This window comes from Hemibagrus wyckioides, linkage group LG04 (assembly GCF_019097595.1).
Source record: "Hemibagrus wyckioides isolate EC202008001 linkage group LG04, SWU_Hwy_1.0, whole genome shotgun sequence".
NCBI lineage: Eukaryota > Metazoa > Chordata > Actinopteri > Siluriformes > Bagridae > Hemibagrus > Hemibagrus wyckioides.
Window position 1 is genome coordinate 9,106,061 of NC_080713.1, and position 21,695 is coordinate 9,127,755.

At 38.1% G+C, this 21,695-nt stretch overlaps 2 protein-coding genes across 6 annotated transcripts in view; one reads left to right on the forward strand and one right to left on the reverse strand.

The window, feature by feature from the left end:
• The first annotated feature begins 1,451 nt into the window (after positions 1–1,451).
• On the forward strand, positions 1,452–3,936 carry LOC131352024 (P2Y purinoceptor 2-like). The gene is made up of 2 exons (XM_058387845.1): positions 1,452–1,610; positions 2,894–3,936. The coding sequence occupies exon 2, from the start codon at positions 2,910–2,912 to the stop codon at positions 3,885–3,887; it is 978 nt and encodes a 325-aa protein (XP_058243828.1). The 5' UTR covers positions 1,452–1,610; positions 2,894–2,909; the 3' UTR covers positions 3,888–3,936.
• A 1,580-nt stretch (positions 3,937–5,516) lies between these two features.
• Positions 5,517–21,695, reverse strand: part of relt (RELT TNF receptor) — a 33,032-nt gene continuing 16,853 nt past the window's right edge. For 4 of the 5 annotated variants that reach the window (XM_058387842.1, XM_058387840.1, XM_058387843.1 and 1 more), the window contains 10 exons: positions 21,093–21,167; positions 19,980–20,072; positions 19,706–19,890; positions 19,511–19,566; positions 19,059–19,331; positions 12,147–12,227; positions 11,984–12,062; positions 9,520–9,744; positions 9,195–9,363; positions 5,517–8,092 (listed from right to left, as the gene is read on the reverse strand). In XM_058387842.1, the coding sequence (XP_058243825.1) occupies positions 8,081–8,092; positions 9,195–9,363; positions 9,520–9,744; positions 11,984–12,062; positions 12,147–12,227; positions 19,059–19,331; positions 19,511–19,566; positions 19,706–19,890; positions 19,980–20,072; positions 21,093–21,146 (1,227 nt within the window). In that variant the 5' untranslated portion in view covers positions 21,147–21,167 and the 3' untranslated portion in view covers positions 5,517–8,080. The remainder of the gene's footprint in view (positions 8,093–9,194; positions 9,364–9,519; positions 9,745–11,983; positions 12,063–12,146; positions 12,228–19,058; positions 19,332–19,510; positions 19,567–19,705; positions 19,891–19,979; positions 20,073–21,092; positions 21,168–21,695) is intronic. The other variant, XM_058387844.1, reaches the window with a different exon arrangement.

The window sequence follows — 21,695 nt, forward strand, 5'->3', positions numbered from 1 at the left end:
TTTATTTCTAGCCCCAAGGGGTCTTTTAATTGGCTTATACTTTTCCAGAAGTAAAACTTATTAAACTTCACTCTGTACTGATTTTGAAAAAAAAAAAATTATATATTTTATTTGTAATAACTATTTATGTAATAAATATTATTAATTAAGCAATGTTATGGACCATAAACTGAAGTAATGTAACATGCTGTTACTGTCCACCTCTGATCGTTTCCCATAAATTGTCTTTTGTTTTCCTGAATGCTACTATGTTGCATCATTAACCTGCATATTGTGAGTTCATGTCCATGACCTACTGCTGTGCCCTAGAGCAAGACATGGAAAAAATGTATTGCTCTGTTTTATGATTCATTCGGCTTTTACGTGATTTCTTGGAAACACTCACTGAAGATAAGAATTAAACCCAGACCATGAATGGCACTCCTCCACTCTATTAGTATTACTACATGAAGCAAGTTTTAAAATTTTCATGTGTTTAGCTAATCAGCTGCTTACAAAAATGAACATGTAAGACAATACATTTTTCTGTTTGTGTTTGATTTTAAAGGAGCAGTGAAACTTGATCAGTGAAAAATCCCAATGAAATGGTTGGTCATTGAAATGACTCAAATTGTTCTTCAGTCTGTGTTCTGTATTTGCAACACTGCTCATTAAAGCTACATGAAAACACCTCACTTGTCTACTTAGATACCTTAATAGACCTTAACGATGGAGCAAAGTATTTAACACCCCTCACACACTTAAAGACATGCATTCATGATTTCTATCTTTATAACAAGTCTTTCATTTCATTGTCTGTACCACTTATCCGATCTATACCCGGGTCACAGGGAGCCTGTGCGTATTTCAGGCGTCATCGGGCATCAAGGCAGGATACACCCTGGACGGAATGCCAAACCATCACAGGGCACACACACACACACACACACTCATTCACTCATGCAATCACACACTACGGGCAATTTAGAGACTCCTATAACAAGTCTGTATGTTTTAAATTTTATAACGTTCCTCTAATACATATAATATATGGAAACTCAAGCTATCCTCCAATCTTAAAAACGGCCCTTCAGCCAGTCACAAATAATGAATTATATATTCACCCGACTCCCAAAAAGAATTCATGTTAACTAATGCAGCAACCCTAATTTAAAGGTTTACTGAAAGACCATAACAATAAAGTGAAATATTGGGAAATAAAAAGTATTTGAGATTTTGATCTAAAATAGGATACAAAATGTAACTGCTAAAAATGCCCAATGGAGTAGAATAAAAAATAAAGAATTATTAGAAAATCCCATTACTTTTTAAATGCCTGTGTGAATCAGGAAACCTAATCAAGATTATAGTAGATTTATGGGAGTTTTACTCTAATTAACATATTTGAAGCTCATGTAAGTTGAAACGCTGCGTGTTTGTGTTAGTTATGAACAAGAGGCAACTTGCCCATTGAGTAGAACCGCCTACGCTGTTGAAAAAAAAGTCAGCCTGAGGCATGTCTGAATGATAAAACCTTGCAGAACAGAGGGTGAGTGAGAGATCGAGAAGAGACAGAGAGAGAAGAAACAGCAAAGGAAAACACCGAGTTATTTTCTCCTTGATTAATTCATGTGAGTACCATTCATGCCTGATTCCTGTATTTTATTTGAATGTCGTATGATCTATATATAATACACATGACTAGTCATTAAATAAGAAGGCATTTGAGTGTGATCAGCTTGAAAACGTCACACAGACCTCTTTCTATGTTTCTGCATGAAATGGAGCAGACTAACTGAATTCCTGGTGTAGATGTGTAAAAAAGGGTTGCGTAGGATGTCAGTGATTTATTGCTTAATATTGTTGGCTATACACTACATGTGATACAACCCAGAGGCTGAGTGTGAAAACACTCGTATCAGTAGAGAAAAAAGTCCCGCAGAATACATGATACACTGTATTAGGTCTTATTTTGATCATTTTCAGGGTTTACAACACGATTTTCTGCTTCAAAAAGTTGTGGGTTGGCCTTATAGTAAATCAGAAACATTGGCCATTACGTCATTTCGGACAGAGAAATGGAGACACTCATATATCTGATTAAAGTGTGTCTGGACATGGGATCTTCCCTCTTAAAGTATGATTTAGTTACATTCTGAAACTACTGTTTAAATAATTCATTTGAGTAAAAGTAAATGCAAATTATTCAAAAAACCATTCATAAATCATCATACTTTACAAACTTCTTTTTTTATGCGTTTACAATTGATACAATCAATATAAAAAAATATCCTAGAATGCCTTTTTGAACACTTATGCCCTCAGAAACTACGCCCCTGGTCTCTATTGTCTCAGACATTGCTACTGACTGAGCATTTGCTATGTAGGATGACTTTGTATGCTGTAGCATTACATTTTCTTTTCTAAAAGATGCCCAAACCTGTTCCAGCATGACATTACCCTGTGTATAAGATGAGGTGTGTAAAGACATGGTTGGCAGTGTTTGAACAGAGCCTGACCCCAGTCCAACTGAACACGTTTGGCATGAACCGGAATGCGGAGTGTGCCTCAGGACTTCCCATTTGACATAATGACCTCATTAAAATGCTCACAAACCCCCATAGCCATGCTTCAAAATCTAGTAGAAAGCCTCTGGTTCAGAAGGACCACCACAGCATCTAGAACTTTCTTGCTCAAACACATCCAAATTAATGTAAAAGACTTTTTTTTTAAGTGCATTAGTTGTATTAGAGATGGAAAGGAAAATTTAATGCACATGTTATGTCCTGTAAAACCACAGCACTCTGAACTTAACAGAAGTAATTAACAGAACATGATTAAGGTACAGTGTGTTTGTCTAACATCAGTGTATAATGTGCCTGTTAACCACATCATTGCTCTCTGTTTTTGCCAGACTTTCATGAATAAAGATGGCCACTGCAAATATGTCAAGTTACAACGGTTCTAAGATAAAATGCAACTTTACAGAGGATTTCAACCTCCTGCTACCAGTTACATACAGTGTGGTGCTGGTAGTCGGCCTGCTGCTCAACCTGACCGCCATGTATGTCATCGTGTTCCGACTCAAACACTGGAGCCCCAACACCATCTACATGATCAACCTGACTGTGTGTGATACACTCTATATCCTCACGCTACCTTTTCTGATCTATTATCACGCAACAAAGAAAGACTGGCCATTCACTGAACCGTTCTGCAAACTTATACGCTTTCTCTTCTATACCAATCTCTATGGTAGCATCCTCTTCCTCACTTGCATCAATGTCCATCGCTTCATAGTTATTTGCTACCCGGTGCGATCACTGGGCTGGGTTAATCCCCGCCGTGCCCGTTATGTCTCAGTCCTTGTCTGGGTAGTTGTCCTCATCTTCCAGGCACCAGTGCTCTACTTTTCACGAATAAAGACTGATAATAGACATAGCTGCACAGACACCACAACAGAAGACCTCTTTGAGAACTTCCTGCAGTATAGCTCAGTCATTTCAGTCATTTTCTTTCTAATCCCCTTTGTTTTAGTGATAGTCTGCAACAGCCTGATAGTTAATAAACTCATACAACCTAGCAGAGTAGGAGGTGCAATATCTCAGCGCTCAAGACAAAAGTCTGTAAAGATGATTGCCATCGTAATGCTGGTCTTCATAATCTGCTTTGTGCCCTTCCACTTCACACGAAGCCTTAACTACATTTTCCGCTTCGTGAAAGTTAGCTGCAAACTCCGGGATGGATCGAAAATTGCGTACAAGATCTCAAGGGCACTAGCAAGTATAAACAGCTGCACTGACCCCATCCTGTACTTCATGGCTGGCCAGGGATTCCGACACTCTCTACCTAAGATGAAGAAAGACCAGAAAACTGAGGACTATATGTGTGTGTCAAGCTCAGATTAAAATATTAGTATATGAATATGAAGGACACTGAGGAGTTAATATGGAAAAATTAATAGACCAAACAGTAGTGTAAAATACTGGAAAATAGAATGTGAGGATAGAGCTGTGGTAGATGTGTGCTAGTGTTAGGGACCGAGTGCTGTGACTTTAAAACCAAGGACTGCCAGAGAGACACGGACACACTGTGCTAGGTCTGAATTCTGCCTCGGTTGTAAAAGTGGTTGTTAAATAACTGTAAATATAGACTTTTACCTTAATAGTTATCGATATAAGAAATGTTAACTTTTGTAAGACAGATGCCATAAACGAGGAGTAACAACACTCACAGGGATAAGCATCGCAGATGCAACACACGAACAGATTTAGATCTAGAAATTTTCTCTAAGTTTAGATGTTTTCAGAGAGGAGATATTTATTTAGCAAATTTTGAAAGAGTCTCCAGGGTCAGTGCTTCGTACTAATCAGAGGTTCCCTTAATTTGGTCAAACACAAAAAAACTTAAGGAGAAAGAGAGAGAGAAAAAAGACTGGCGAGCAGAAAAAACATGCTGATGAGGAAACGATTGTTTATAGTTGTTAAAGTTAGTAATAACACAACCTAATTTGTTTTGTGAATGTTTCACAGCTGCGGTATTTAAGGAATTAAACACTTGGGGACGTACTGTTAGTGGAAAACGACCAACTTTGGGCCGGTAACACTAACAGAGCTTCACGTCAGGCCACATCATACATCCTCAGCTGTGATTAGAGCAAATCCCAAAGTGTCTTACTCCTCACTTAAACTACTGTTCAAAAAGTTGGGATCGCTTTCCTTGTTTTCCAAAGGAAAAAAAAAATATCCATTGCAAAAACATAAAAATAATCAGATGATTTTTTAAAGAAAGGTCTACATTGTCACACAGAGGCCCATTATAAGCAATCACCAGTCCTCTGTTTCAATCTCATGTTATATTAATCATTTTATGAGGCTAATTGATTATTAGAAAACACTTTTGCAATTGTGCTAGCAAAGCTGAAACCTGTTGTACTGATTAATGCAGCAATAAAAGTGGCCTTCTCTAGGTTAGTTTAGTATCTGGAGCATCAGGAGTTGTGGATTTGTTTGCAGGCTCAAAATAGCCAGAAAGAAAGAACTTTCTTTCTTTTCATGGTAAGAACTTAACATCTTAACATCTTAACATGCTGTGGACTACTCCCTTCATAGAGCAACACAAACTGGTTCTAACCAGAAGAGAAGAAATGAGTGGGAGGCCTCAGTGCTCACAACTGGACAACAAGGAACATACCAAACGATCCCAAACTTTAGAACAGTATTGTACATAATACATAAACAGTACTTACATATAAGCATATACTCTTACCGAATAGCTTTCATGTCTTGTTTATAACAGATTTTATGTGGGTTTTTTTTGTGGTATTTTTGCATACAGATCCTTTCCAAATGTCAAATCTATGATATCAGCTAAAACAAACAATATACAACTTTGCACAATTTCTTTTAATTCAGTTATGAGTAGTTCTGCTTTTAATTAGAATTCAAATTATAAAACCATATTTGTTTATGTCTATGCTGAACTAAAACTATATTTTTAAATATATTTTTCATTTTCATTCTTTTTTCTTTCTTGTCTCAAACATTAATCATTATGTTAATATATCAATTTCAGAAATTCAGAAATTCACACTTTACTTCAGTTCTTATCCTTTATTTAAAGAGTACAAATATCAAGAAAAAGCTGTTATAATGAAAATAAATAAAAAGATTGAACAATGATGCAGAGAATCTTTTGGGTCCATTCTCATTACATCAGACTGGTTATTAACACCTTAACAACTATGATAGAACCCACAATTGTCAGATCCTATAAAATATAATAAAAAATACTGTTTTATTAGGGTTGAATGGAAAACAAAGTATATAATTTATTTCTTTATAAAATGTGCACATAGATGGCAGTAACAGTGTTGCTTTGTAGCTTTGACGGCCATCATGAGTTTAGAATTAAACCTAAAAATAAACTAAGAAGCAGGAAAACATTAACATGAAAATCTGAAATTTGTTCAACATTTAAATACCATTGCAACATTTTTTTTTCATTTATAGTATTTTCACATTGTAGTTTCCAGCGATTGTTATATTAAATAGTATCTGCTGTATGCTAGAATTATTAAAGTTCATTTATTTTTATCATCTGTTTTGTGGCTTTTTCTAAGCAGAGGCCTGTGCATGAAAATGCTTGTGCGTATTTCAGGTGTACCACCGGTATCTTCACTTTAAAACAAGATTCTTATGCCTCAAGTGGCCAGTGTAAACTCTCAAGCATGCAGACGCCTCTTGCTAAATTGTGCAAGGATGACAAAACGAACAAAAGATGTGGTAGGTAAATATAAGTGAAAACTAGGTACGCAGGGAGGTAGCTTTGATGATGCACCATGAGATATCACAGTGGTACGATGGGCCATTCATGCCCCCTTATATTGCTCTTTAGTTTAAATCAAAAACTTATCTCTAGGTTAGACATGTGCCAATTTACTGCAATATTAATACAACAGATGCAATATTGTTATTTTGAAGTGTTTGCTACACCAGCATTCCTTTTGTGAAGAGTCTAAAATGTTTACAAAAAGATTATCTTTCCTACTTCGATAAGCAGTGGTATTTGTTCAAATAGTAGACTTCAAGAAGTCGTTCTCACGGTTAAATTAAAATAGCTAGTGCAACCTGAATATGAAATTAGCTAGCTAGCTAGCACTGGTCAGCTATCGAAGCTAGCTATGTTAAGAAGTTCAGGCTTTCTCTCAAGAGCAAATGCATTTTCCTCATGTCATAGCTAGTAATGATGAAATGTAATAAAGCTAAATCCTGAATTTGTTATTATTCATTATTATAAAATCAAGATAATGGAGGAAGTAAAGGATAGTTTACTATCCTTTACACAGTCCTAAAGGGCTACAGTGCTAAGAAGTTTAGCCTTTTTATCCCTGATCTTTCACACCTACTCAGCTAATTAAGTGCTGTAAGAGTTTAATTAGGTATAATAAACTGCACTGTAGGAAGGAGGCGTGAAAAAGTCTTGTGATCATCGTTACTCATGGTGTATGAACGAATGTCTCTTTAAAATATTGATATCTATTCTTTAAATATACTGATCTCTTGTGTGTCCGGCTGTGCCTCCCCAAATTCTTATTCTTTCTATTCGCTTAACTTTTTAACATGATAAACAGTAGCTAGAAGATTTTATGGAAAATGTTTTGAAATCTTTCGTGAAATCGTTACAGTAAAACTGTCATTACCTGTGACTAGGTAGAGTGAAAATGTCAAACCTTCCCACCCCTATCAATAAGAATCAATAAAAAAAACATTGATATATATTGAACAATACGTGGAAGGATCAGGATTTAAAAGCAAATACTCAGCACAGCTAAATGCAGCTAAATGCATAACACATACAGCTTTTCTGATCTTAATACTTAAAACATGACCCAATTCCACCCTCAAAGGCAAAAGCTGACTCTAATGCATTGAGAACTTAAACCTTGTTATTCAGGCAAATCAGACTGCTCTGAATACAAAAAAACCTGTTAATTCCAGCCTAACTGCTAGACTATACAAATTAGGAGTTATTTATAGCAGTGTAGAAAGTATTTCAATGTGCTGTACCTGTTTTGGAGGATAAAAAAGATTAGTGTTTCCTGACATGCAAGGAAGTGTGTTTGAGATACCTGTGCCTGTCAGATAATCTAACGTGATCTATCAATGTTAGAAGATTAAATTTCATTCAGTACTAAGATATTCTGTATGTGTACCATTAAGAATGGTAATGTTTTGCCCTGCATGGTGGGACATTTATAAAGATCTAAACTACAATTTCAATAATGTGTGGTAATATTTTGCATTTTTGTATCAATGTGCTATGCCAGGTCTCGTTTCTCCTCTTCAAAGTTTTCTCACTCATCTTTTCTTTAAAAAACAAAAACAAAACCCATAATAAAATAGCTTTTAAAACTCCTATAAAGACCAGTTCCTGTTTTCCAGGCTGTATAAGTTCAAGGCTAACTCCCCATAGGGGTGAATACAATTCCCATCCTGCGTCAGCCTCGACACTTCCGGCGCCCACCGATGAGGTTGTGCTCGATGTGGTGTTGATGGACGTAGTCCTGAAGGATGACTCACTTGTTCTTCTACTCGTCCATTCACTCACTCATCTAATGAAAGGGACCAAAAACAAGTCATTAAAGGGACAGTATGGACCAGGACTTTATGATGATGAGCTTTCCCTAAAATCATGCAATTTATCAATTTGAGAAAAGAATTAAGAAAATAATCCTAGAAATGACACAAAAGGTGCACAGAAATGTTTCTCTTCACTATTTATCTTGGTAGATTTTGAACAGGAAAAACTGAAAAACTTTCAATATGCACAGTTACTCCCCTCATACACTAGAGGTCAGCCCTGCTTATTATTTTGGTAATCCTGTGCCTCAGATTCCTGTTCATTGAATTCAATGTGGTCTACTGTAATTCTCACCGTGGCCAATCCTCCTTAGCATTAGCAACCAACATACTAGCTTGTTTTTATTTATCTATTTTTTTTAAAATACTGTAATTGCAACCATTAACTATTTTGTAAATTAGATCTACTCTCTTACCCCCCCCCCCCCAAATGCTATGATAATATTCATTAGTATTCACATTCAAAAGTTTTTATCAGTATATATGTGTGTTAAATAATATAGTTTTGACATAGGGAATATTAGCTGGTGATATTAGCTTGTGCGTATTGGCTGCAAATGCTGTTAAAACATTGCCACAGAGGGAGAGGAAACAACAAAAAGGAAAGAAAACGAAAAGATAAAAATTTATCAAGTGAGATAGTTCTTATTTTATATTTAATACGTAGAAATAGAAGGTTGCTAGTGTTTTTAGGTAGCTAGCGAGTTTATTGTATAGAAATCTAGCGTGTTATCCTGTTTGTGTCTTATTTGTGTATTGTGCTCTATCTATCTATCTATCTATCTATCTATCTATCTATCTATCTATCTATCTATCTATCTATCTATCTATCTATCTATCTATCGTGTATCCATCTCATTAATCTAAATGCTCATCTAGAAGCCTATTAAAAGCTCCATATACTGGTGTGTTTTTTCAAGACCTGATCTCTAAATTAACAGAATAAAAGAATGTTATACAAAGTCTGTGTAAGCTTTACAAGTGAATGACTGAGCAGATGGAAGAGAAGTGTGGGTATTCACAAAAACAACAGAGAAAGAGAGGAATGTAAATGTTTTTCTGTCAGTTACTCACATCCTGTCTGCGCTTTGAGTGAGAGTTTGCGGAAGAGCACGCGCCCAGAAGAGATAATTCTTCAGCAGGTTCCATGTTGGTAGAGTCTAACGAATCAGTGTCACTGGACACTGCTGGGGTTGTCACCACAGGGACTGGGTCACCCTCCAGGATCTGAGCCACTTGGAACCTGTCAGTCATGCATCAGTGGTGTTAAAGGTCATGATCCGGGAAATGATCTATTAGTGTTTAATAGTGTTTGGTCATCAGTGACGGGATAGTGAATTTTGATTAAACTACTGATGTCTTTCAAATTTTATAGTATGATATTTATAGTATAACCCACCTTCCTACATTGAGGACCCTTCCCTCACCAGGTGAGGAGGGGATAGATGAAGCACAGGATGTCTTATTTGTGTCAATGGTGAGGGGCAACAGCACTTGTGGCCATTTCTTCTGACTGCAGCGTGAGCAGCCAAGACCAGAATGAAGGGCCAAACCATTGATAGTATGGAGGTGATGATGGTTACAAAGCCTGGGCAATGAGCGGAACTGGAGGAAGCCAGGGAACCTGAGGGAGGAATGGAGTAACAGAGAGAGAGAGAGAGAGAGAGAGAGAACAACCCACCATATGTAAACATTCAATTTATATTGGTTTCGATATTGGTTATTTGCCAATATTATAACTGATGCTGTCATAGTTTTCTGAACCGAACTGAACGGGTTACAGAAAGAGAGAATAAATGAAATACAAAAATATAAGCCAAGAAATATAAACAAGAGCTCCTTAATGTAGACATTTTCCTGTTATGTTATTTATCTCTGTAAAGCTGTACAGAACGGATCCCGTCATCACACACAAAGCTGTGGCTTTTTGTTCTTTTGTGTATGTGGGTGTAAAGTTGCATGCTCAAGCAAAAAAGACTTTAAAAGACTGGAACTTAAAAAGTGCTGGAGGATACAGTGTCCTTTTCATACAGGTAGTATTGAGGACAGCAAAATGGCCAGACTATATCAGAAAATGTGTTTTAGTCATGCACAATTCCTCTAAAAGAGGCGGAATAATGAACAGTGACAGAATGACACATTTAGGAAGGAGTGACTGAGCAGAATCTGATGCTCTCTAGTTACATGTGGATCAAAAAAATATATTTAAGGGGACTTAAGATGTTAAGAAGTTAACCTTATTAAATACTTCAGACAACTATATCGAAAAGATTAGTTTAGTTTTAAATGAAATACATTTAACAGCTGCTATTAAATATTTTTAGACAACAGATGTGAAGATGAAATGACATGAAGTGGCTGTTTTTACCACAAAAATCTGCTTTGGTAGTGTTTTTCTAAATCAAAAATAAATTTTATTTCAGTAAACAATGTTTACACTTTTCTTGCTATGCTGCAGTGAAGGAGGTGTGGCTTCTGGCTGTCTGTGACAGTGAAGGGGGCATGGCCTATGTGGCTGTCAGTGACAATGAACGGGGCGTGGCCCCGGTGGCTGTCTGTGACAGTGAAGGGACATGGCCTATATGGCTGTCAATGACAATGAAGGGGGCATGGCCCCGGTGGCTGTCAATCACAGTGAAGGAAGCGTGGCCTCTGTGGCTGTCAATGACAGTGAATGGGGCGTGGCCTCTGTGCCTATCAGTAACAGTAAAGGAGGTGTGGCCTCTGTAACTGTCAGTAACAGTGAAGGAGGTGCAGCCTCTGTGCCTGTCAGTAACAGTGAAGGAGGCGTGGCCTCTGTGCCTGTCAGTAACAGTGAAGGAGGCGTGGCCTCTGTAACTGTCAGTAACAGTGAAGGAGGTGCGGCCTCTGGGCCTGTCAGTAACAGTGAAGGAGGCGTGGCCTCTGTGCCTGTCAGTAACAGTGAAGGACGCGTTGCCTATGTAACTGTTAGTCCTAGTGAACTAACTGGGCACACAATACTGATTCACATTGTCTCATAATACAAAGTTTACATTCCAAAAATTTATATTTTAATTTATAAATGTATATTGTGTTCATTCATTCATATCAGATAACCCTCAGTGAATGCCAAGATTATCCCACTAACAGGAGTGTTGTATAAGGGGACACACCTGTCCCAATTCATACAAACCTGTTTTGTACACTAAATGTGAATCAGACAGTTGACACATCACAACACACATAACAAAACTTAAGCTAATGTAGAAGCTAATAATAACAAGATATTCTGAGAGTTTGATTGTAAATACACATTTTCAGATAAATACATAGACAGATAACTATAAATTCACGTATTTTAAACATTAAATAATGCATTCTCAGAAACATGAAATATGAAATATGCGTTTGTTGTTGATGGAGCAGTCAGATTCCTGGACCCTACTTTATATCTACTTTATAATGCTGATTTATATAGCTATCGCTGCTCAGTGGCTGTGTGAGTATTTATTTAAAACAGCAAATTGTCAATGATCAGACACAATACTGATTCCTGCTTTAAAAAGTTGAAACCTAAATATTCTTGCTTTATTTTTTAGAAAATGACCTTGAAGTCTTTTTTTTTTTTTTTTTTTACATTATCCAGGACTATTAGCAGGTTCTGATCTCATTATTGCTCGTCTTGGAATCCTGTGATGCCCTGCCAAACCACATCAATCCTCCCAGCTGTGAAGATAACATCAGGTAATTTTTCAAACTGGCTTGTTAAATTAGTTCATAAATTAGCATGACCACATTGTTAGCACGAGCGGCTATAAGTGTATAGCTAATAAATATCTTTTATCAAATATCAAGTGGTAAAAATTTATGCCACAAATTGTAAATGTTGTTTGCTTTCTTACTTGATTGATGATCTTTTGCTACCAGATGTCTGCTTCTTCTCATATTCAAGTAACAACTCCTCCAAGGCAGCTGCATTTTCTGAAACACACACACACACTTTTAGCCAACTGAACATATACAGTATGAACTGTAACTAATAAAGAACAAATGACAATAAAATACCTTTCTTTTCTGTGATGAGGCGCACCAGTGCACTTATAGTGTCTTCGTTCTGATCTTCTATAACATAAGGGCAAGGATTACCTATACACACCAACACACACATTCAGAGCTTTAGGTTCAGGATCCGATCATCCAAATGACAGAATGCTCAGGGTTGTAGAATGATTAACAAGAAATGCTAAATTGTGCATCTTTTTCAACATCCTATGGTTAATTTCAAATACTGTCTAAGTGCTCTATTTCCCTACAGGCACTAGCATAGTATAGGGGTATGATGCAAAGATATTGCTAATTGGGCTGGTGTGAATTTCCTCCAACCTCTGGAGAAACACCATGCACCAGACTTGCATAGTTATTTCCTTTGTATAGATGAGAAAGTAGGTGATGTACGCTCAGCGACCCTGTGCTGTACACCTGCTCATTCGTGGAATCTTCCGATCTGCTAATCACATGGTAGCGGCGCAATGCATAAAATCATGCGAGAATCTGAGGTTGGAGAGGGAGCTGGGTCACCAAAACTGGACGAAATTACCTTGTCTTTTTCATTGCTATCCTTGACTGTCAAATTTTGGTAATCCTGTGCCCACTCTAGATTCCTAGTTCATTGAACTCAATGTGGTCTACTGTAATTCTACCATGGCCAATCCTCCTTCCTAAAGAAAAGTTATTAAACATAACTTAGCTTTCCTATCTGCTCAAACCAAACTGGTTATTCTCCTCTGATCTTTCTCTGGATGTTTTGGGTTTTTGCACCAGTATGTAAACTCTAGAGACTGTTGTGTTTGAAAATCCCATGATGTCAGCAGTTACTGAAATGCTCAAACCAGCCCAGTCTGGCACCAACCACCATGCCAGAGAAAAAGTCACTGAGTTCACGGTTTACCCCCTTTCTGATGTTTGATGTGAACATGTCTCTAATCTAATCTAATCTAATCTAATCTAATCTAATCTAATCTAATCTAATCTAATCTAATCTAATCTAATCTAATCTAATCTAATCTAATCTAATCTAATCTAATCTAATCTAATCTAATCTACTCAAAGCATATAATCTATTTATATGTTATTTACCACAAAACTTGGCTTTTCTGGCTCTTGAATAAGAAATGAAGCTGTATCATTCAGAAGAACAGTTGTCTTTCTTATTTTTGACAAAATTGATATGAGTTCCATAAAAAAAAACATGGCAGGGTAATCAGTCAATACTGTGCCAATCAAAACATTTTGTGAAATTATACCACATACACAAAGAACACTTTCAAAATTTCCACATGATCACTCTCACTCTGTCCCCGCTGACCCACGACAATGCCTGACGGTCTCTATGGTAACTGTTTTCCCCCTAGAATTCCAGAGATGTATGTGTATGCATGGGGGTTTCTGAGAATAGCCCACTCAGCCTTCTTGTCTATTCATCCTGCTTAAACACTGTCACTGACAGCTGCTATTATTCTAATCTGTCTGGGACAATCTATTGTTACCCTGTGGGATCCATAGGTTCATTGTGTGACTTAAACACACACATTGATAAAATTCAGATACAAAAGTTCACTGTTCTCAATAAAAAAAGACAGATTTTTCACTCGGACCATGTTATAGTTGAAGCTCTTTATGATAAGATATTATTTCTGTCCCTTAGCATCATCAAGGATCCCATGCAATCCAATCAACTCCTGTATATTATCCTTTGTCCAGGTAGAAATTCCTAGACCATTCTGTCATTCACAGTCAGACCGATGTACAGCTTTTCCTCCAGATCTGTCTAGCTGCTGGTTCCCACTTACACACACTGGTTTTAATTAAATTGCTGCAATATTGTTATTCTCTCTATTGGGGTTGTGTGATATGTTTGTCAATCATGTCTGGAAAGTACAGTAATCATGCATGTCATAAATACTAAGGCTTAGATTTTTTTCAATATAAACTATAAAAAATGTTTTTAGGTTTTTAGGTGGGAGGAAACCAGAGAACCCAGATGAAACCCCGGAGCTTACTGGGACTCTAGAGCTGTGAGATGGCAGTTATACCTGCTGCACCACTGTGCCTAAAAGAAAATAGAAAGTAAAGTGTACATACATCAATTTTGTGTACTGATATTAGTACTGATATTAGTTGTTGTATCATTGTGCTGAATCTAGAGGTATACAAATTTGATTGTATATCAAAGCATAAATTTTTAATTGTAGAACTGAACTGTAAAGCTTATACCAATTCAAGAAAAGCGCTGTTGAAGATGATCATGATCATGAACATAAGTGCTACAAACAAACAAAAGAAAGAGATTGAGTTTCAATCCCAATTAAAATAAACTGGCTGTACCCTCTGGGTGGGAGGGATGGCATTACACACTCTCTCTCTCTCCTGTCATTCATGTTTGCAAAAAAAAGGGGAAATAAATTGTGTTTTCCTCTGAGTGTGTAGTAATGAATAAAAAGATACAGGTAGATGCAGAAAATGGCGTTAAAACGAGACAGTTAAAGGAAGGACACAAAGAGCTGCAATTGAATACAATGTTCAGAGTAAGTGTTTATATCAGTCCAACTATTAATTCAGGAGATTAACTATTTGAACACAGACAGTGTAGCAGGAAGTAACACTATTCATTTAATTTAAAATAATACATTTTTACTTTGTGTACTTTTTATTTGGCTTCCTGTTTTATTAATCTCTCAACGCCCATATTATTGCATGAATGACTCATTGTACCTGAACAATACCTTGTGCTTTATTCTTGTTTACTAGGAATTTCTGACTTCCTCCTTTATATTATGACATCACCCTTTTCTGTACACCTTTTTTTCTTCCCATCCTCAATTCTTCACCACTATCTCTCTCTATCAGGCACACGCGTTCTTGCCGCATCGCATCGTGACTTTTCACACACTGCATGCGGCAGTTCCTCAATATTTCTCTCCTCTAAGCTCCACTGTCCTCTGGCTGTCCTCTTTTTCTCCACACACACCACAGAGGACTGGATTAGACTCAAAGGCATACAAACTCTTTCAGCTCAGGAATGTAATTCACTGCGAGCTGTAGAGCCAAGAGAACCGCATTGTACCGCACTGAACTTTAATACATTATCACTAAATGGTCCAACGCAAATAGAATGAGACAAATCTCTTGCTGTTTTCTCTGTTAATCAGAGACTAGAAGAGGACACTTATTGCACATGTAAAGAGCTACACTCTTGTTTTCATAATAGCTATAACAGGCTTAAAAGGTTAACAAGACAAAAATACAGTTTGTTAAAGAGAAATTGCACACAGTAGATATAAAACTTGAAATGTTTTTACTTTTGGGATTTGAGTGCAGATTATGATCTGATTGTGACGATCCACCATTAGCTGTTAGTATAGAAATGATGAGTTAACACCTTCTAACCAATCAGGATCAAGAATTCAGCAATGCTGTGGTATAAATAACAATAACTGAAAATATTATGTAACCAACAAGAACACAGATCATTACCTTCAATGGCAACATGTTGTACTTAATGGCATTTGATTATTGGCATAACCATTAGAAATGGCCCTTAAGTTGAATAATTTATCCAAAAAGAGAATGTTTGTGATACTTTCTTTTCCCCAATATATTGCCAATAAGCCAAGATGTACTGATAGTCTTACTTTTGCTTCTATAAATATTGCTAATGCACCCAACAATTATGGGAAGTTTAGAGCTAATAGAGTAGGGTTCTATATAAGTGTATCTATAATGAGTGTGCTGACAGAGAGCACACAGCAAAATCTGAATTTCTCACAGCCAGCCATCACACATATCAGTACAAATGATGAATTGAACCTAAAGCCACAGGAAGTCTTCAAAGTAGAGATTGCTGCATGGCATTTATACCTATACCCTGTGTATAACATCACTTGCAAACCTTTGGGAAAGTGAATCTCCAGTATATCAATTAAACGTAGATCTCTTACATCAGATACTGTTCATTAGCAAACGTTCATCTGTTTTCATAGAGAAAAGGATTTTATACACTTTCAGAAATCCCACAAGAAAGCCTTCTGGAGGTATTTACCAAGATCAAGGGCAATTATGGCATGAATAAAATCTGTATGCACCGCAGTAACCTTGTTTTCCAGGCAAAAGGCTGCAGTCTGTTTTCCGATTCTTACATTTTTGGGGCTAGTTTCAGATCTTTTGTGTGGTTTTTTTGGTTTTTAGCTGAAACCTGGTATCCCTTGTCAATCATATTAGCTCTTTTGTGTGCGGCTCGATGTTCATGGAAAACACAATGGCTCTACTGAAAACAAACTTCTAGACTCTATACTGCATGACTTTTGCTGCAGACCTGAAACATCATGGCTGGCTGACTATGTAGGGGAAAATTCTGCAAAGACATTGACTGGCCCACTTTGCTATGTTAAAAATGCAACAACTAACATGCACGACAGCCAAGAAGCAATAGGACACAATAAAACAGACACCAATATGACACCCTAGCACACAGTGTCAGGAAACAAGCTTAAATTATTGATCAGGAGACGCAAAGACAGGGTATCATGTTATATGGAGAGCAACCGAGTGGAACGTTACACTGATTTTTTTCCCTTCTACCAAATGGAGTGACATACAAGCCATTTTTCTTTTCTATAATGTAGAAGGCAGAAGCTCCTTCTTGTCTCAGTAGATTTGGTATCTCTAACCAGAAGTACATGGGAGCATAATTGCACTTCACCAATGACCTGTATTCACTCACATAATATCACTTTCTGCAAGGGATTAGTGCTTGGCACCGGGTTTGATTCTTTAAAATAGCTTCATGTTCATGAATATAGTCCTCTACTGACACCAATACATTTGCTATTTATCTGTTTACTGTTACACTTAATCATGTTTTGCCAGGTTAGTTCCTGTTCTCACTTGATCACTTGATCACATGATCACAGCTATAAACCCACTTTCTACTTCATTAATAAGTAAAACAATGCAGCTTGTTACAGAGAAAACTGAAAATATAGGCTAACTAAAACATGGCATTTATTTAAAACTGTAGAAAGTTGTGTTGATTAGTTCTCATGATAAAATAAGTCAAAATAAAGCAGTTCTCAGTCTATATGGCTGTTTCACAGCCCTCTGTCAAACAGACTATATACACTATATTGCCAAAAGTATTCGTTCACCTGCCTTGACTCGCATATGAACTTAAGTGACATCCCATTCCTAATCCATAGGGTTCAATATGACGTCGGTCCACCCTTTGCAAATATAACAGCTTCAACTCTTCTGGGAAGGCTGTCCACAAGGTTTAGGAGTGTGTTTATGGGAATTTTTGACCATTCTTCCAGAAGCGCATTTGTGAGGTCACACACTGATGTTGGACGAGAAGGCCTGGCTCTCAGTCTCCGCTCTAATTCATCCCAAAGGTGTTCTATCGGGTTGAGGTCAGGACTCTGTGCAGGCCAGTCAAGTTCATCCACACCAGACTCTGTCATCCATGTCTTTATGGACCTTGCTTTGGTCACTGGTGCACAGTCATGTTGGAAGAGGAAGGGACCAGCTCCAAACTGTTCCCACAAAGTTGGGAGCATGGAATTGTCCAAAATGTCTTGGTATGCTGAAGCATTCAGAGTTCCTTTCACTGGAACTAAGGGGCCAAGCCCAGCTCCTGAAAAACAACCCCACACCATAATCCCCCCTCCACCAAACTTTACACTTGGCACAATGCAGTCAGACAAGTACCGTTCTCCTGGCAACCGCCAAGCCCAGACTCGTCCATCAGATTGCCAGATGGAGAAGCGCGATTCGTCACTCCAGAGAACGCGTCTCCACTGCTCTAGAGTCCAGTGGCGGCGTGCTTTACACCACTGCATCCAACCCTTTGCATTGCACTTGGTGATGTGTGGCTTGGATGCAGCTGCTCAGCCATGGAAACCCATTCCATGAAGCTCTCTGCGCACTGTTCTTGAGCTAATCTGAAGGCCACATGAAGTTTGGAGGTCTGTAGCGATTGACTCTGCAGAAAGTTGGTGACCTCTTTGCACTATGCGCCTCAGCATCCTCTGACCCTGCTCCGTCAGTTTACGTGGCCTACCACTTCGTGGCTGAGTTGCTGTCGTTCCCAAACACTTCCACATTCTTATAATACAGCTGACAGTTGACTGTGGAATATTTAGGAGCGAGGAAATTTCACGACTGGATTTGTTGCACAGGTGGCATCCTATCACAGTTCCACACTGGAATTCACTGAGCTCCTGAGAGCGACCCATTCTTTCACAAATGTTTGTAAAAACAGTCTGCATGCCTAGGTGCTTGATTTTATACACCTGTGGCCATGGAAGTGATTGGAACACCTGATTCTGATTATTTGGATGGGTGAGCGAATACTTTTGGCAGTATAGTGTATATATATATTACTTGGAAAATCTTTGTGTTTTCCAAGTGATGTACGTATTCACACACTGAAGCATGCATATATAACACATCTGTCCACATCTGCCTTTGGCATTTTAATCAATATTCATATTTGGTATGTATGTGTAGAAGTACATTGCGTGTGTGTGTGAATATCAGGGCATCAGTATGTAATGGCATGGCAAAGGTTAGCAGTACTTTTGTATATGTATGTGTGTGTGTGTGTGTGTGTGTGTGCATGCGCGAATATCAGAGTATCACTATGTGAAGAAAGAGAGTGAGATTATGTGTACTCATGTACTGTATGTGTGTGTGTGTGCGCGAACATCAGAGCATCATTATGTGAAGAAAGGGAGTGAGATTATGTGTACTCATGTACTGTATGTGTGTGTGTGTGCGCGAACATCAGAGCATCATTATGTGAAGAAAGGGAGTGAGATTATGTGTACTCATGTACTGTATGTGTGTGTGTGTGTAAATATCAATCCATCATATTATGAGTACTTGTGAGTGTGTGTTTTTATGTATGTGTGTGTGTCTTACCATCTTTCTGCAGCGTGCCTGCCTCCCCCTCTACATTCTCCTTCTCTGCTGCACACTTGTAGCCCTTCTTCTTGAGCAGGTTGCAGATGAGGATGCCCAGCAGGCCCATCACACAGAACACAGGGACGAGAGCGAACACGGCATACTCTGTAGTCTTCTCCTCTGCTGCATGCACAGCTGTGCTGTTAGCCTTGCCCATTCCTGCTCCTCCTGATCCAGCTACGCCTGCTCGGGTACTTTTTCCTGCATTACGCCGTGAACGCACCAGAGATGCTGTGATAGAATAAAATAGTGTAAGCCAATAAGAGAGGGAGAGAAAGAGAATGAGAATAGATGATGATGATGATTATTATTGCTATTATTATTATTAATTAACTACACCTTGTATGTTCATCTCTGTATTTTTATGAAAGGTAATTTTGCAGCTAAATAATATTAACAGCAGCACTCACTCCTCATGCAGGAACGCTGGGTGGAGGAGCTCTGTGTTTTCGGGGCAGGATTAAACCTGAAGGGCAACAATCATTCCATTAGCAAGCAAACACAAAAGATGTAGAGCAACACACACACACACACCTTCATTTGAATCACTTTTGATAAAAGCAAATACCAAATAAATAAGCAAATCTGTATTTCAGCAGCTTTACCCAGGCAGACAGGCTCCACACACTGCGTCAGACTCCGACGTGCTGGGCATCACCAGGTGACGGTTCAGACTCCTGCATGGTGTGTGTACAATGCACTGATCTGGACCATGGGAGTCTGAGAAAGTGCCTGGCGGACAGCGACGACAGTCCACCACTGCGTCAGGACCCTCCACTTCACTGCATGCCTAAAACACATAAAAAAAACACATCAACTGTATTAGTTTCGATTGTTTGGTTGCATCAGTGTGTGATGTGTGTCTATTTTGTCCCTCACCGTGGAAGGCTCCTGTCCAGCAGGACAGTGCAGACACACACATGTCTGACCCATCTGACATGGAGCAGCCAGCACCACCCACGGCCACAGCAGCTGCAGCCAAATGCAAACAAATTGGGCTTAGTACTCTAACACACACCATTTTAATATTCAGATGAATGTGCGAACAATCTAATTGATAATACAGTCTTGCAGTGTATAGAAAAACAACTCAGTACATTGCACACACACACACAATACATACAAATACAAACACATTACTTCAACTGCAACAGTTCGTTTTTCACATCGTGATATTGTCAGTCTGTCACACTCTCTCTGCCACTCAACTAATTTTAGCCCAAGGTTGTTTCCCATACCACTGATGAACTTCTGACTCATCTGCCTACATCTGCGTGTGTAACATAGAGTGTGTGCGATGTTGTCACACACATTAGCCTAGGGCTCTTTGACAGTTTTGAGAAACTTGCACAGTGAATGCTTTTCGCCTGTTTTAGTTTACTCCTAGCAATTTCTTAGAAAATGATCTCATTCAGCTCCTTAAAAATTGCCCTGATAGGATATTAGCCAGCTGAGTGATTCTTAATCAGTACTGTTGTACAGAGTCATTCAGAGTCATTCAGCTCAGTGTGTCAGTGTTTAGGGAGGCGGGCTATGAGCTCGGTTTGTTTGATACAGAGGCCGTCTACAGAGGCTGCATTGTGGTGTCAATGGAGCAAGTGCTGCACACTCAATGAAATATAATGAGTCAGTGAAAGAATGGAGAGAGAGAGAGAGGGACAGAAAACATGAATATAGACAGATAGATATAACTGAATAAACACAGTATTTTTTAAAGAAAAGACACAAATACAGCCACAAACAGGAAGGTTTACAGGACATCTGGACATATGGGAAGCAAATGAGAGGTTTTTGCTTTCATTTAGATAGATAGATAGATAGATAGATAGATAGATAGATAGATAGATAGATAGATAGATAGATAGATAGATAGATAGATAGATAGATAGATAGATAGATATGCACTAAAATCACTACCTGTCAGTTAAAGAGGCATGCGCACACACACACACACACACACACACCTGATGGAAAATCAGACCAAACACTTACCATAAAAAACACAGGAGTTGAGCAGTGAAGGTGGTTCCTCTTCATCTTCAACATGTTCTTCTATAAACATAAGATCTGTAAAAGAACGATACAACAAGATGAGTTGACAAAATGACCCACATCAGCAACAGCAACGGTGATGTCATGAAAAACAGCTGTGTCATAATCCCTGTCCAGGTAAACAGCACTTAGTGCTGAGCTCTCTTATGAATGAAAAGAACTGTGGGCTTGGATTTGTTTATTTAAAAAAAGCCATGAGCAATAGTATGACATAAATAGGCTGATGATCTATATTTGGTCAGTGGTTTGGCCAGCCACTGTAGTCACTTGTTATTTTTAGCCTAAATCATGTACAGTTGGGTCTGAAACGACATGCTGAACATAGTAGTGGTCACTCACATAAAAAGACTGGAGAGTGAAAAGTGGGAGTATAAATAACATGTTATAACCTCCAAAATATTTACCATTCTTTGAAGCAGCAAAAAAGAAATTATTAAAAAAATAAAATGATACCAAACATTTTAAAGACCTGAATGACTAAACATCTTTATAAACAGTAGAAATGCCACTTACACACAATTCCCTGCCTCTCTCACTAATCAA